The sequence below is a fragment of the Mustela nigripes genome, chromosome 4 (genome assembly GCF_022355385.1).
Source record: "Mustela nigripes isolate SB6536 chromosome 4, MUSNIG.SB6536, whole genome shotgun sequence".
Classification (NCBI taxonomy): Eukaryota; Metazoa; Chordata; class Mammalia; order Carnivora; family Mustelidae; genus Mustela; species Mustela nigripes.
In genome coordinates this window covers 163,384,205-163,397,253 of record NC_081560.1, presented here as the reverse complement: position 1 = coordinate 163,397,253, position 13,049 = coordinate 163,384,205, and the positions used below count along the sequence as shown (strand labels likewise).

At 45.0% G+C, this 13,049-nt stretch overlaps 1 protein-coding gene across 2 annotated transcripts in view; it reads right to left on the bottom strand.

Moving 5' to 3' along the window:
• Nucleotides 1-11,454, bottom strand: part of CNNM1 (cyclin and CBS domain divalent metal cation transport mediator 1) — a 60,592-nt gene extending 49,138 nt beyond the window's left edge. The window contains exon 1 of one of the 2 annotated variants that reach the window (XM_059398320.1): nucleotides 9,512-11,454. In XM_059398320.1, coding sequence (XP_059254303.1) covers nucleotides 9,512-11,078 — 1,567 coding nt within the window. In that variant the 5' untranslated portion in view covers nucleotides 11,079-11,454. The remainder of the gene's footprint in view (nucleotides 1-9,511) is intronic. The other variant, XM_059398321.1, reaches the window with a different exon arrangement.
• Nucleotides 11,455-13,049: the final 1,595 nt, after the last annotated feature.

The window sequence follows — 13,049 nt, the reverse complement described above, 5'->3', positions numbered from 1 at the left end:
GCCAGAGGACAGAAAAAGATAAAGTAGACAACAAATGGCTTGATAACACAGCATAAAATAACTACATTCTCATGACCACCCTCCTGCGTCATCAAGAAAAAGATTAAGTTATATTTAGGATCCTTTCCTAAGGAAGGCAGGAATGGGCATAAAACGTTTTAGAAATATCACCACCAAAAATGGTTAAAATATATAGCTTTGGGGGGCGCCTGGGTGGCTCAATGGGTTAAGCCGCTGCCTTCGGCTTGGGTCATGATCTCAGGGTCCTGGGATCGAGTCCCACATCGGGCTCTCTGCTTAGCGGAGAGCCTGCTTCCTCCTCTCTCTCTCTCTCTGCCTGCCTCTCTGCCTACTTGTGATCTCTCTCTGTCAAATAAATAAAATCTTAAAAAAAAAATATATATATATATATATATATAGCTTTGGCCTTTGGAGAGAACAGAAATTATGTTTGACAAATATCTTATTCTGCCTAGTTCCCTATTTTGCTGGAAGAAAAGCAGCATGAAGATCCTTGCCTTGCCAGCATTCAAGTGTGGCTGGCGTTGGCTTCCTTTCTGCCTTTATTCTTCTCATTCAGTTTCCTTTCATAATTTCTTGTCAGAATCCTTCTCCTCTCACTTCCTCTGAGTTTTCCCAGATCCTTCTAGGGAATTTCTCCCTTGGGCCTTCCCCACAGATGTCTGGATGCACTTGCCTGTCTACCAGGCTGCTCAGAGCCCTTTCCATCAAGGCCCTAACTGCTTTCATGCTCCCGGAGGGCAGGCTCTTTTCCATATTTGTATCTGCATCCATCTCCTAGAGCCCTAGTAGCTACGAAAGTTCCTGAACTCAGCTGCCCACACAATCACTAGGCATAGAGGGAAGGTCAGCTGGCCTAGATGGCACTTTCCCTACTGGATGTAAAATGGCCCAGGAACCCACATGACACCCACACTGGCCCCCTTTCCTAAAAGCTTTGCATGTCTGCTCCCTTCCCCTGGAAAGCTCTTCTTCTGGGAAACTCCTTCTTGCTACCCTTTAAGATTCAGCTCAAATATCACTTGGGGAGGAGGAGGAATCTATCCTTACCCACAAGACCAAGTCAGGGCCCCTCTTATATGCTCTCATGGCTCCCTCTACCTTTTCTTCAAATCACTTGTTACCATTTATAATTATTTATTGGTCAGTTAACGAACTGAGCCACACAGGCACCCCTGGCAAGCACCAGGGTGGCAAGAGGCCTGACATAGAATAATGTCATTTATTTTATTTTTTTTGAAAGATTTTATTTATTTATCAGAGAGAGAGAGGGGGAGAGAGCGAGCACAGGCAGACAGAATGGCAGGCAGAGGGAGAAGCAGGCTCCCTGCGGAGCAAGGAGCCCGATGTGGGACTCGATCCCAGGACGCTGGGATTATGACCTGAGCCGAAGGCAGCTGCTTAACCAACTGAGCCACCCAGGCGTCCCAGAATAATGTCATTTAGAAGGAAGGGACGGAGGGAAGGAAGGAGGAAGAGAGGGAGAGAGGGAAGGATGGATGGAGAGGGGAGAGGCAGGAGGGAGAAAGAAAGGAAAGAAGAATGAATTGAGAAGAATCCCAGTTTGGAAAGGAACAGACAGCAGAAAATAAAGAGAACTGGAAGAGATGTTATGGAAGGTCTAGGGACCCCCAAACTGGGCCTAGATTTAAACCAGTTTAAGAAAGTATTAGGATCAAAAAAAAAAAAAAAAGAAAGAAAGAAAGAAAGAAAGTCTTAGGATCATCCACAGATACCACCCCCTGCCTTGATACCCAAATGCTTCAAGGGGTCCAGAAACACAACCAAATATATCTGATTGTTAAAAAATGTAATTGAGGTGAGCTACCATATTCTTCAAATAAGAGAGGACTCACCAAGGATGATAAAACGAGGCAATACAATTTAACTGCAGCCTGTGGGATTTAGATTAGATAAAAAGTCTGACAATGAAGGCTGTTATGTCCTGAAAAGATAACCAAATCTAAAAATGAAAGCGTGAATTAGATTCTGTCAGGTTTTTCAGTGCCCCTTCCAGCTCAGATTCTATCGTTACCTCGTATTTCTTTTGCCAGACTGAGAAAAAGAAAATTATTTCAGAACAGTATTACATCATAATAGATATGTCTAAAGAAAGAAATATAAATTGGCAATTTAATCCCTTGTATATTTAATAATTTCTACTTTTTCATGTTCCTTTTTATTCTGCCTCCCTGTACAGGATGGGCTATGCTTTGTTTACTGTTTAATCTAAATACTGTTTAGAAGATAAAACATTCTAACGTGGACTAATTATTAGACAGCCATATTTAATGTTTTTAAACACATCACATCTAATTAAATCAGTGAAATAGAACTTTGAGTGGAAATAATTTTTCATTTTCTTTTATGAAAGATAAAAAATGTAGCACTAATGTTTCAGCAGCTTTTTATAGAATTAAGCAACGGGATGATTATTCTTCCTGCTAAAATATCACACCAGAATTTGGAGTGATAAAGCAAAACCCTGACTTTTCAACCAGATTATTCCTCAGTGAAAATGTTACATTATGTGTCTGTGCCAGGAGCACTTATTGGCAAGCTGGATGGCTTTTAAGCTACAGATCACATGAAGTAGAACCAAAGATTGAAGAAGATACCTTTTCAGCTCCACTCTGTCTGTCTTGTTCACCACTGTATTCCCAAGGCCTAGCACAGTGCCTGGTCTAAAGCAGGATTTCAATATTTACTGAATAAACAAAGGAATCAATGAATGAACAAAGACTGAGTAGGAAAACTGCAATAAGCTATCTTATAGCCATGCTGGTCTATAGACAGAATAACCCAACATTATGTGCATGATGAGGTCTTTTGTTTAGGAAGATGGTGTTACTAACCTGGCAAAGCCAATTTATTTAACTGCTAAATATTGGAGCAATAGCACCCAGAGGCCATTGGCTTCAGACCTAAGCTTTATTCCTTCTCCCTGTTCTCTGCATAGGGTTGGTTTTTTCCTAAAAATAATCCAATAAACGGAGTAAACTGTAGAAATTAAGTTCAACAAATCTTTAGGGCTCCATTTGATAAATTAGTCTTCCCAAATTATGGGACTCACTCCCAAGGAGACTACAGTGAAAATAATTATCATCATATTAACAAAAAATCACTCTTGGGATTATAATGGGATATTTTATTAATGAAAGAAGGCAAGACCAGGGCTTTTTCTGTTTATTTTCTTTTTAAGAATTTGATTAAGGTTGTTACTATGGGTGCTATATTTTTTAATATGACAGCATATTAGGAGTTATTACCTCAGGATAGTGGGATGATTACCTTCATGTGATTTCCATACTTTGTCTACTGTTCTATATTTTTCAGTTTTCTGTAATGAAAACTTACAATTTTTTTTAAGTTGTAATGTAGTATAGAAATGTACAAACTTCGTAAAAATTTTATAAAAGCCAAAAAACCTCAGCATAGTCACTCTCTTCTCCATGTTCTCATTGCATTTTTATATTTCTATTTATCACTCTTGTTTTAATGATTTATATACAGGTCTGTCTTATCCACATGCTCTATGCTAGAACATGACTTGTAAACTATAATGTTATTGAATTGGGGGGTAGGGGTGGAGAAAGGTGAGTCCAGCCTGTCTCCTAGCTTTTCAAAGGGGAACATTCTTCTATCAGGCTGTAGGCTTTTTGGGAGCAGAGACTGTATCTCATACATCCAACTCTTAGCACATTCCTTTCAACATGACAAGGGATAAATAATTGTTACAATAAATAGATATACCTAAAAAAGAAGAGAAACCATATATGCAACACTTTTCTTCTAACACTTAAAATTTGCCTTTGTCCTGCATGGTCCACAATGATTGGCTGAGATCATTAATGATGCATTTACTACAAATCTGTTCAGATCCTTTCTGTTAAAGTTTAACTCCTTTAGTTATTGATTTAGTCATTCAGCAACTGAAAACTTAGCAAGTTACTGAAAACTTAGCAAGGGCTCTATCCATTGTTAGGTGCTACAGCTACAAAGACAGATAAGGTAGTCTTGGCTCATGATATGGGTGAGTAGCACTAATTAGCAAAAACCAATCATGCAGCCTGTTGATTCAATAAGAGAGATATGGGACAATTACATTGGCTCAACCTGGGATTTACAGGAATAGCTTCCCAGAGGAGGTGGCCCCAGTGCTGAGTGTTAGAGGAGGAGCTGGAGTCCGGACTAATCAGGCAATGCATATTCCTGACAAAGAGTATGGCCTGAGGAAAGGGACAAAGAATAGCAATAGCAGAAGGGCCATGAAATTCAATGTTGCCTCAACTGTGGTCGGAAGTGGTGAGGGAAAAGCCTGGAGGGGAGGGCAGGGAGCAGGTCAGGATGGCACTGCTTAGACTTGATCCTGCAGGCAGTCCGGGGAGTGCAGAAGGGTTTTAAGCAGGGGATCATGTCACCAGAGATTATTTTAGTGGCAAGGGAGAGGACAGATTTGAGGGACACAAAAACTGGATGAAGCGGAATTTCTTAGGAGGCATTTGCACAAGAGTAATAGGTTTGTGTTTATATTTAAGAATCTTAGTGAACATTTATTTAGCATTTATAATGATACTTACTAAATAAGCAGTATAATACAATAGTATCTTATTATTTCAACCAACCCTATGAGTAAATACCATTATTATCCTCATTTTACAAGTAACAAAACAGACAGTTAAGTAACTGTCCTAAGGCCAGCATGTAGTTTGGACAGTCTGGCAGCAAAGCTTCTGTTCTTAATCACTATCTCATCTGTTTAATTTTAGTCTCTGCCACTGGAATGAAAGCTCTGTGCAGGCAGGGAGGACTGTTGTATGTTCTCTGCCATGCCTAAACAACAGGTACACAGTAACTATTTCTTGAATAAACTCCATGACTCACCTAAGTGAAAGAATTAGTGGACTCTATCATATAGATTCAAGAAATATTTTAGATGCAATTTTGGCAAATTTTGGGCAGACTTTGGTGACTGTTATGGACTGAATGTCTCTCTCCCGCGTCCCAAATTCGTTTCTTGAAGCACTAACCCCCCCTCCCCAGTGGGGTGTCTATGGAAGTAATTTAAGTTAGATAAGATCATAAAGGTGGGGCCCTAAACCAACAGGATTGCTGTCTTTGTAAGAGGAAGAGAGACCAGAACTTGCACTCTCTATAGACATGTACTGAGAGAAACACCATATGAAGATGTAGTGAGAAGACACAAAGAGTGCTCTCATGGGAAAGCGAATCAGGTGGAACCTTGATCTTGGACTTCTGGCCTCCAGAATTGTGAGAAAATAAATGTCTGTTTACGCTGGCTAGTCCATGGTATTTTGTTATGTCAGCCCAAGCAGACTAAGGCAGTGATTAGTAGGATGAGGGTGAGAGGTGAAGGGGGGCTTTCTCACCTGGGAGACTGGAGGGGCAGTAGTACCACTGACTGGGGTAGAGAATCTGGGAAAAGGAGAGGTTGGTTATGGTCAATGGAACAACACTAATTATCCTATACTTTGGGTTCACCTTACTCAAACAAAAAATACAGTAGAAATTAGCTATTTAAAACCCTTCATTCCTTTTAGTAAAGCTAGCATGCTAGCTAGAAAGACCTTTTTCCTTTTCCCCATTTCTAAAGACCTGGAGCTCATAAGAAGTATAGTGGTAAAATCCCATATGGATAAGACCTTTGGAGTCACATGACCTGGATTTGAATCTGGGCCTTGAAATACTAGCTAGGTGATGGTCTTAGATAGGCCAAGCAACCTTTCTGGGTCTTGGGGTCCTCATGTAACTGCAGAGTTGTTTTATGGATCAGATAAGAAGATAAGTAGAAATGTTTTGTAAAATACAATATACATATTAGCAATCACTGTAATTATAAAAGCTCCATTTCTAATCTATGAAAAATAGAGGTAAATCAGCCAGAGGCAGCAAGCCAGAGGTGAAAGGCTGCCTTTGAAGCCTATGGGGTGGAGGATAGAATGTGTAGTGGGAAAAAGAACAGGTTCTGGGGTCCTGCTGACCTAGGTCAAATCACAATTCAGTTATCAACTGTGGGGAGTTGACTAAGTCAAGTAATGGAACTAAGCTTTAGTTTCTTCTTTTAGTATAAAATGGAGTTGATAATACCCACCCAGGAAGGTCATTCGGAGTACATAAAAGGGCCTGGCAGGGTGCCTATCAGAGCTGTCAGCTCAATTAATGGTAATTGTTGTTCCAATTTGTCATTTTCCTCCCCCTACCTCCTAAGGGGTTTGCTTAGTTAAGTTACTTGAGATGCAAAAGAAGTGAGGGGAACAGAAGGGCTTTTATGACTTACTTTAAGGGTAAAGAAAAGTAGCTCAGCACAGCTTTCCTTTTCTAATCTATGGCGCAAACACGTGTTTAGCAAATGACCGTGTTAAGCAAATGACCGTGTTATATGGCATGAAGCCAGAGAACACTCAACTTGATACTTATTCCTTGTATTTATTCTAAGTAAATCTACCAATCACTATTAATAAGGGTTCTCTGGAGGCAGTGCTTCTCAGACTTTAATGTACACATGAGTCACCTGGGGGCTTATTAAAGTGCAGATTTTCATTCAGTGGATTTAAAATGAGGTAGGAAATTCTTCATGTCTACCAAGGTCCGAGGTGAAGCCCATGCTGCTGGTTTTAGTAGCTCACTGTGAGTAAGGAGCAAGGCTCTGAAGAGATGTGGAAATCTCTTCGTTGGCATGGTGTGCACTGTAATTCCCAGCTTCTCTTTAGCAATCTAAGTACAAACTAACTGCTGATAGAACACTGACAAGCCTTTTTCAGACAAGATTTAGACATTCTGCCGCACAGCTCATTTCAGATCAGTACTGACTTTTTTTGGCAGCCTACTATGTGCAAGGTGCTAGGGATACAAAGGTTACTGAGACACAATTCCTGCTTGAAGACTGTCTTTTTCTGACATGGTACATCCTTGTAAACTGTTAACTTTCTAAGGGCACTGTTATTGCCTTGCCTATTGCCTACTCCATAGATAATAAATAGTAAATGAATTAATGAGTTTACAGGAGTTTCATGAAAAATGTCCTTCAGTAGCACATGACAATGATATACTATCTTAACTGCCCTCTGTCTTAACTATCATGTTTAAGGGATAGTTATGTCAAAATCAGGCTGATAAGGTGGGCCCCAATCCAACCTGACTGATGTCTTTATAAAAGAAGAAATGCTTAGAGCCACGGAGATTCCAGGAATGAGCTTACACACACTGAAGGATGACCGCGGATGGACGCAGAGAGAAGGCAGCCATCTGCAAGCCAAAAAGAGAGTCCTCAGAAGAAACCAAACCTGCCCACACCTTGATCTTGGACTTCCAGATTCTAGAACTATGAGGAAATAAACTTACGTTGTTTAAGCCACTCAGTTTACGGGATTTGTTATGGTAGTTTTTGCAAGTTAATATATAGATTTGCACAGTTTTTATGCCCAGATCCAAGACTCCTTTCTGTAGGAGTCTTACAACATGTAAGAATAATTCTAAGAGTAGATGAATGAACCTAAGGGTTCAGTGAGAATGAGTCATGCAAGGACTTGGGGGAGACAGATGAAGAGGGTGAAATAGTAGCCCAGATTGGGCTAAAACAGCTGTAACATGTACACATTTCCCTCCCCTTCTCATGATACCAACAGGAAGTCTTTCAGTCTTTGACTGAAAATAGGTTTTCAACACCCTCTCCCCCTTCAGGCTACACTTTGATACTTAACACAATACTATCTGTCTAAAAAAATTGTGGCAGGAGGAAGACCCAAGTTTTCTCATTGTATGAAAGTCCTAAAGAGCACCTGTGATGATAAAGTAATGAGACTGAATTTTTGATAAACAAAAAGATATGTCAAGATATGCCAAATGTGCCTGGGTGGCTCAGTGGGTTAAGACCTCTGCCTTCGGCTTGGGTCATGGTCCCAGGGTCCTGGGATCAAGCCCTGCATCGTGCTCTCTGCTTAGCAGGGAGCCTGCTTCCTCCTCTCCCTCTGCCTGCCTCTCCACCTACTTGTGATCCCTGTCTGAAAAAAAAAAAATCTTTAAAAAGATATGCCAAATGTGATTCCTGCTAACCACAGGGAATCTACATTTGAAGCTTGATTCTAAAATCAGGGGATTGATTTTTTTTTTTTTTTTTTACTAAACATGTTAACTCATATGTACAGATGAATGCCTCCTTCAAAGTGGTCATTCTAGAAGGTTCTACACGTACTCTAACCATGTCACTGTCCTCAACTCATTCCTGGAATTGTTTTCAGGGTCTGTAAGATAAGTCTTCTGCACTCAGTGACTCTTTTTTTTTTTTTTTTTAAGATTTTATTTATTTATCAGAGAGAGTGGGCGAGAGAGCAAGCACAGGCAGACAGAATGGCAGGCAGAGGCAGAGGGAGAAGCAGGCTCCCGGCCGAGCAAGGAGCCCGATGCGGGACTCGATCCCAGGACGCTGGGATCACGACCTGAGCCAAAGGCAGCTGCTTAACCAACTGAGCCACCCAGGCATCCCACACTCAGTGACTCTTGAAGGTAGGTTTGATTTTCAAAAACAATCAAGTGTCCTTCTGGGTAACAAGGAGAACCAGTCAAACTGTGTAATCCCAAGAAGATCGATCCTAAAGAATACAGGCTGATTTTTCTTGAGTGAATTGTACTCAGCTCCAGAAGACAGTTTCTAAAGGCAAACCCCAGACAGTAGTAAACATTCTAGAGACCTGACAGGGGTGGAGTGGTGACTACTCTGAAGGAAACCCCATTCATTTGTATATGCAAATTTTCTAGCAGTTCCCTTTACCAGACTATTTGCTCTCATCCAGATCAACCCTCCCTTAGGGGACCCAGGTTCCCAGAAGTACAAGGACCTCGCTGCCTTAATCAGTTTTTTAAGCTGGGTCAATTTTTAATCCAACCTGAGAATGTTAAATAAGGGAAAAGAACCACTAGAGGAGTCTGGGGCTTATCACTCTTTGTGATTCAAAGGACAGAAAGACGACCCAGAGAGAAGTTCCTGAGACATAACTTTCTGCTCCATATAAGAAAGACATTATCAGCCCCTGGAGCTGTCCAACAAGGGAGTTCATTTGCCTGGGAGATTGTGTTTCCAGCCCTGGGAAGAGTTTAAAAGGAAGACTGCTTATTACAGGACGGTGTAGAGGATCCTCGTCTATTGGGTGGGGAGCTACCCAATGACCTCCAAGGACTATCCACAGAGTCCAACCTGCACAGTACCTGGCAATTGTTAGATCCTGAAAAATCCTGAAAGGGAATGAATGAGGAATATAGAGTGTCTTGTGAGCCAAGTGAAAGGTTAGAGGCTGGGGCTCAGTCAGCTGCAGGGAAGGTAAGGAAAAGTTAAATGAAAATAGCCACCAAGAGGTGGGGCCTTCCTTGAGTTTTTGCTATCATAAGGAATTGCTTTGTACACCTGAAACGTTACATGTTTATGAATATTTCTGAGGGGGTAAGATGCTGAGAGAGGAGATAGACCACTGCTCACCCTTCTTAAACTCCTCCAGCACGGTGTCCAGCCGGGTATCATTGAAGACGCAGTGCAGGGGCCGGTTGTAGAAGCGAGTGACGGTGAGTAGCGGCGTGCAGTCGTCGGGGTCCACGAAGGCCAAGTCCTTGACAAACAGAATGTCTACAATGTTGTGCCGCTGATCGCCCTCGTACACAGGGATACGAGTGTAGCCGCTGCGCAGAATCTCTGAGACGGTGGCGAAGTCGAGCACCGCGTCGGAGCGCAGCATGAAGCAGTCCCCGAGGGGGGTCAGCACCTCCTCCACCACCTTGGTGCGCAGCTCCAAGGCGCCCTGGATGATGTTGAGCTCCTCCTTCACCAGGTCGCTGTAGGGGTCTGCGGCCCGTAGAGTCTCCAGCAGCTTCTCCCGCGTGTAGAAGGTGCTGATCTCCTGACGCAGCGCCCAGTCCAGCAGGCGACCCAGGGGGTAGCACACGGGGAAGGCGGCAGCCATCAGGAGTCGGGTCAGGCACACGCTGTGCGAAGCTATGGCCAGCCCGTGCCGAGAACACACTGAGTAGGGGCAGATCTCTGCGCCCAGAAACACGGCGCCGGTGCAGACGAGCGCCGGCAGCCACGGGAAGTGAATCCCTGCTTCGCTGTAATAATCTTCTCCGGTGCCCCCGACACCCGGCGGCAGCGAGGCGTACAGCCAGCCGGCCAGGGCCGCGTTGGCTCCGGCTTGGCCCAGGAGCAGGGTGCAGAGCAGATGGGTCCCCCTGCTGCGCACGGCCTGCACGCGGCGCGCCTGCTCCTGCTCTGCGGCCGAGCCGCTGTTCCGCAGCACCCGTAACTCCACCGGGTCCAGCGAGAGCAGGCTCAGGCGCAGGCCGCTGAAAAGGGCAGACAGGGCGAGCAGCAGGAGCGCCCCGAGCGCCCGGAGCCACGCTGGGGGCAATAGGTCCCCCCCAGGACCGTACAACCGCGGGCGGACGCGCAGCAGGAAGCCGCCGGCGGCGCCGTGGTGGTGCCAAGCGCGTCCGTCCCAGGCGCACAGCGAGAAGAGCTTCCCGCCACCGCCCGCGCCGCCCCGCTCTGCCTCGCCCTTGCGCAGCTCCCGCACCCTCACCTGGACTAAAGCCGAACCCGCCACGCCTCCGGGGCGCAATGGCCCCAGGACTTCCACGTCAGACGCCCAGTCGCTCTGCTCCCGACAGCGCTGCGGCCCCGGGGGGCGCGTGGGGACAGCACTGGGCGCCACGCCGCTACCCCCCGGGGGCTCCTCGATGAACACGAGCCGGGGAGCCCAGTCGCCGGTGCCGTTTTCTCCCGAGGAAAGGGTGGGTGCGGGCACCGGCGCCGCGGGCGCCGAGGGCCCGGGCTGGAAATAGACGCGCAGGAGGAAGCTGGTGCCTTCCGCGGCGCGCAGGGTGCCCCCCTCCAGGGACACGCGGCCTCCAGCGGTGTCCTCGGGCCGCAGGCCCAGCAGCCAAGCGGCGGCGGCTGGGGGCTGAGGAGACAGGGAGAAGAAGAGCAGGAGCACAGCGCCTCGGCTGCAGCAGTCCCGGAGCCTGACACCCACCGCTGTTGCCGCAGCCGCCATCCTGCACCCGGCGCGGATGCACGTGATACTGCAGAGAACAGAGGGAGATCTGGAGGGAGGAGGAGCCGGAGCCGGCAACCCGGCCTGGGGCAGGTCACCACGTGTGCACCCCCTGCAAGCGTGGGCTGTAGACGATGGGGATTCAGACCCAGCCCCCGCCTGGAGTCCCCGCAGGAGGCCGGAGGTGGCCACGCATCACTGCACCACGCATAACCCCCGAAACACGGGTGAATCTGAGCGGCAGCCTAAGAAAAGCTTGATTTGGAGCTCGGCCTCCTGCTCCAGCGGTAGGGAGGCACTCTGCGAACTCCTACCCGGCAGTAAATTCCCTGTCACCACGGCTTCCCCATTGGCCAGGGATATTTCCCAGCGTTTTGTCTCTCCTCCTGTCTCTTGCCTTCCCCCTTCTGGTCAAAAAATATTCCAGAGGCAGCCTCGAATCTGTAAAAACTTTGCATTTGGTCTCAACTCTGGTTGACCTTTAATGCTTTAAAATTTTAGGCATTACTTAAGTTCAACTCCTTGTTGAGATCCAAATGTCCATCAATAAGAAACTGTTAAAACAAATTGTAACACTACTATGTGATGGAATACTATGCAGCAGGAAAAAAGTGACGTGGCTCCATGTGTTTGTGATATGGAAATATCTCCAAAGTAACAGTGGGAAAATAGGGAGGGGTGCTTGGGTGGCTCAGTCAGAGCATGGGACTCAAGAGCATGGGAGTCTTGAGTTCCACTGAAGTTATGATCTCAAGGTCCTGAGATGGGGACCATGCACAGCAGGGAGTCTGCTTGAGATTCTTTCCATCTCCCTCTGTCCCTAACCCCACTCGTGTTTGCCTGTCCTCTCTCTCTCAAATAAATGAATCTTAGGGACTGGAGAAGATTATCCTGAGTGAAATAAGTCAGGCAGAGAGAGTCAATTATATGGTTTCACTTACTTGTAGAGCATAAAGAATAATATGGAGGACATGAGAAGGAAAGGAAAAGTGAATTGGGGTAAATCGGAGGGGGAGAGGAAGCATGAGAGACTGTGGACTCAGAAAAAAAACTGAGGGTTTGAGAGGGGACAGGGTGGAGGGATGGGTGAGCCTGGTGGTGGGTATTAAGGAGGGCACCTATTGCATGGGGCACCAGATGTGGTGCATAAACAATGAATCTTGGAACACCGAAAAAAATAAAATTAAATTAAGATGTTAAAAAAATAAAATAAATGAATCTTAAAAAAAGAAAGATAGTGAAATGCAGGACAATGTGTAATATGCTAGTTTGTATTAAAATTTAAGTGTAGATGTGCATATATACACATATAAAGGATTACTATGCAGAAGATACACAAGAAATTCTAAGTGTTCACTTCCGGAGAGCTGGACTAGATTGAAAGTTTGGTTGAGAGTATATATATGCAGGAGATTACAAAGAAAATCCAGAGATCCTCCAACTCCTCACCCCGCTTTCCCCGGGGGTTACATCTTAACTATGGTATAATACCAAAAGCAAGAAATTGGCATGGGTGTAAAGTGTAGTTATAGTTCTACCTCATTTTATCACATGGGTAGATTTACATAACGATCACTGCAATCAAAATGCAGAATTTTTCTATCTCCATAAAGCTCTGGGAGGGAGACCTTTTTTTTACTGAATTCCTTGTATTGTTTGAATTTACCATGGGCCTGTTACTTTATTTTTACTTTTATAAATTTATTTCTTAAATTTACATAGTAAAACTCACTTTTTGATGTGCTGTTCTATGAGTTTTGATGAATGCATATTCTTGTATTGCCATTAAGAATAGTGCCATTGGGGGCACTTGGGTGGCTCAGTGGGTTGAAGCCTCTGCCTTCTGCTCGGGTCATGATCCCCAGGTCCTGGGATCGAGCCCCAAGTAGGGGCTCGGCGGGGAGCCTGCTTCCTCCTCTCTCTGCCCACTTGTGATCTCTCTCTCTCTGTCAAATGAATAAATAAAATTAA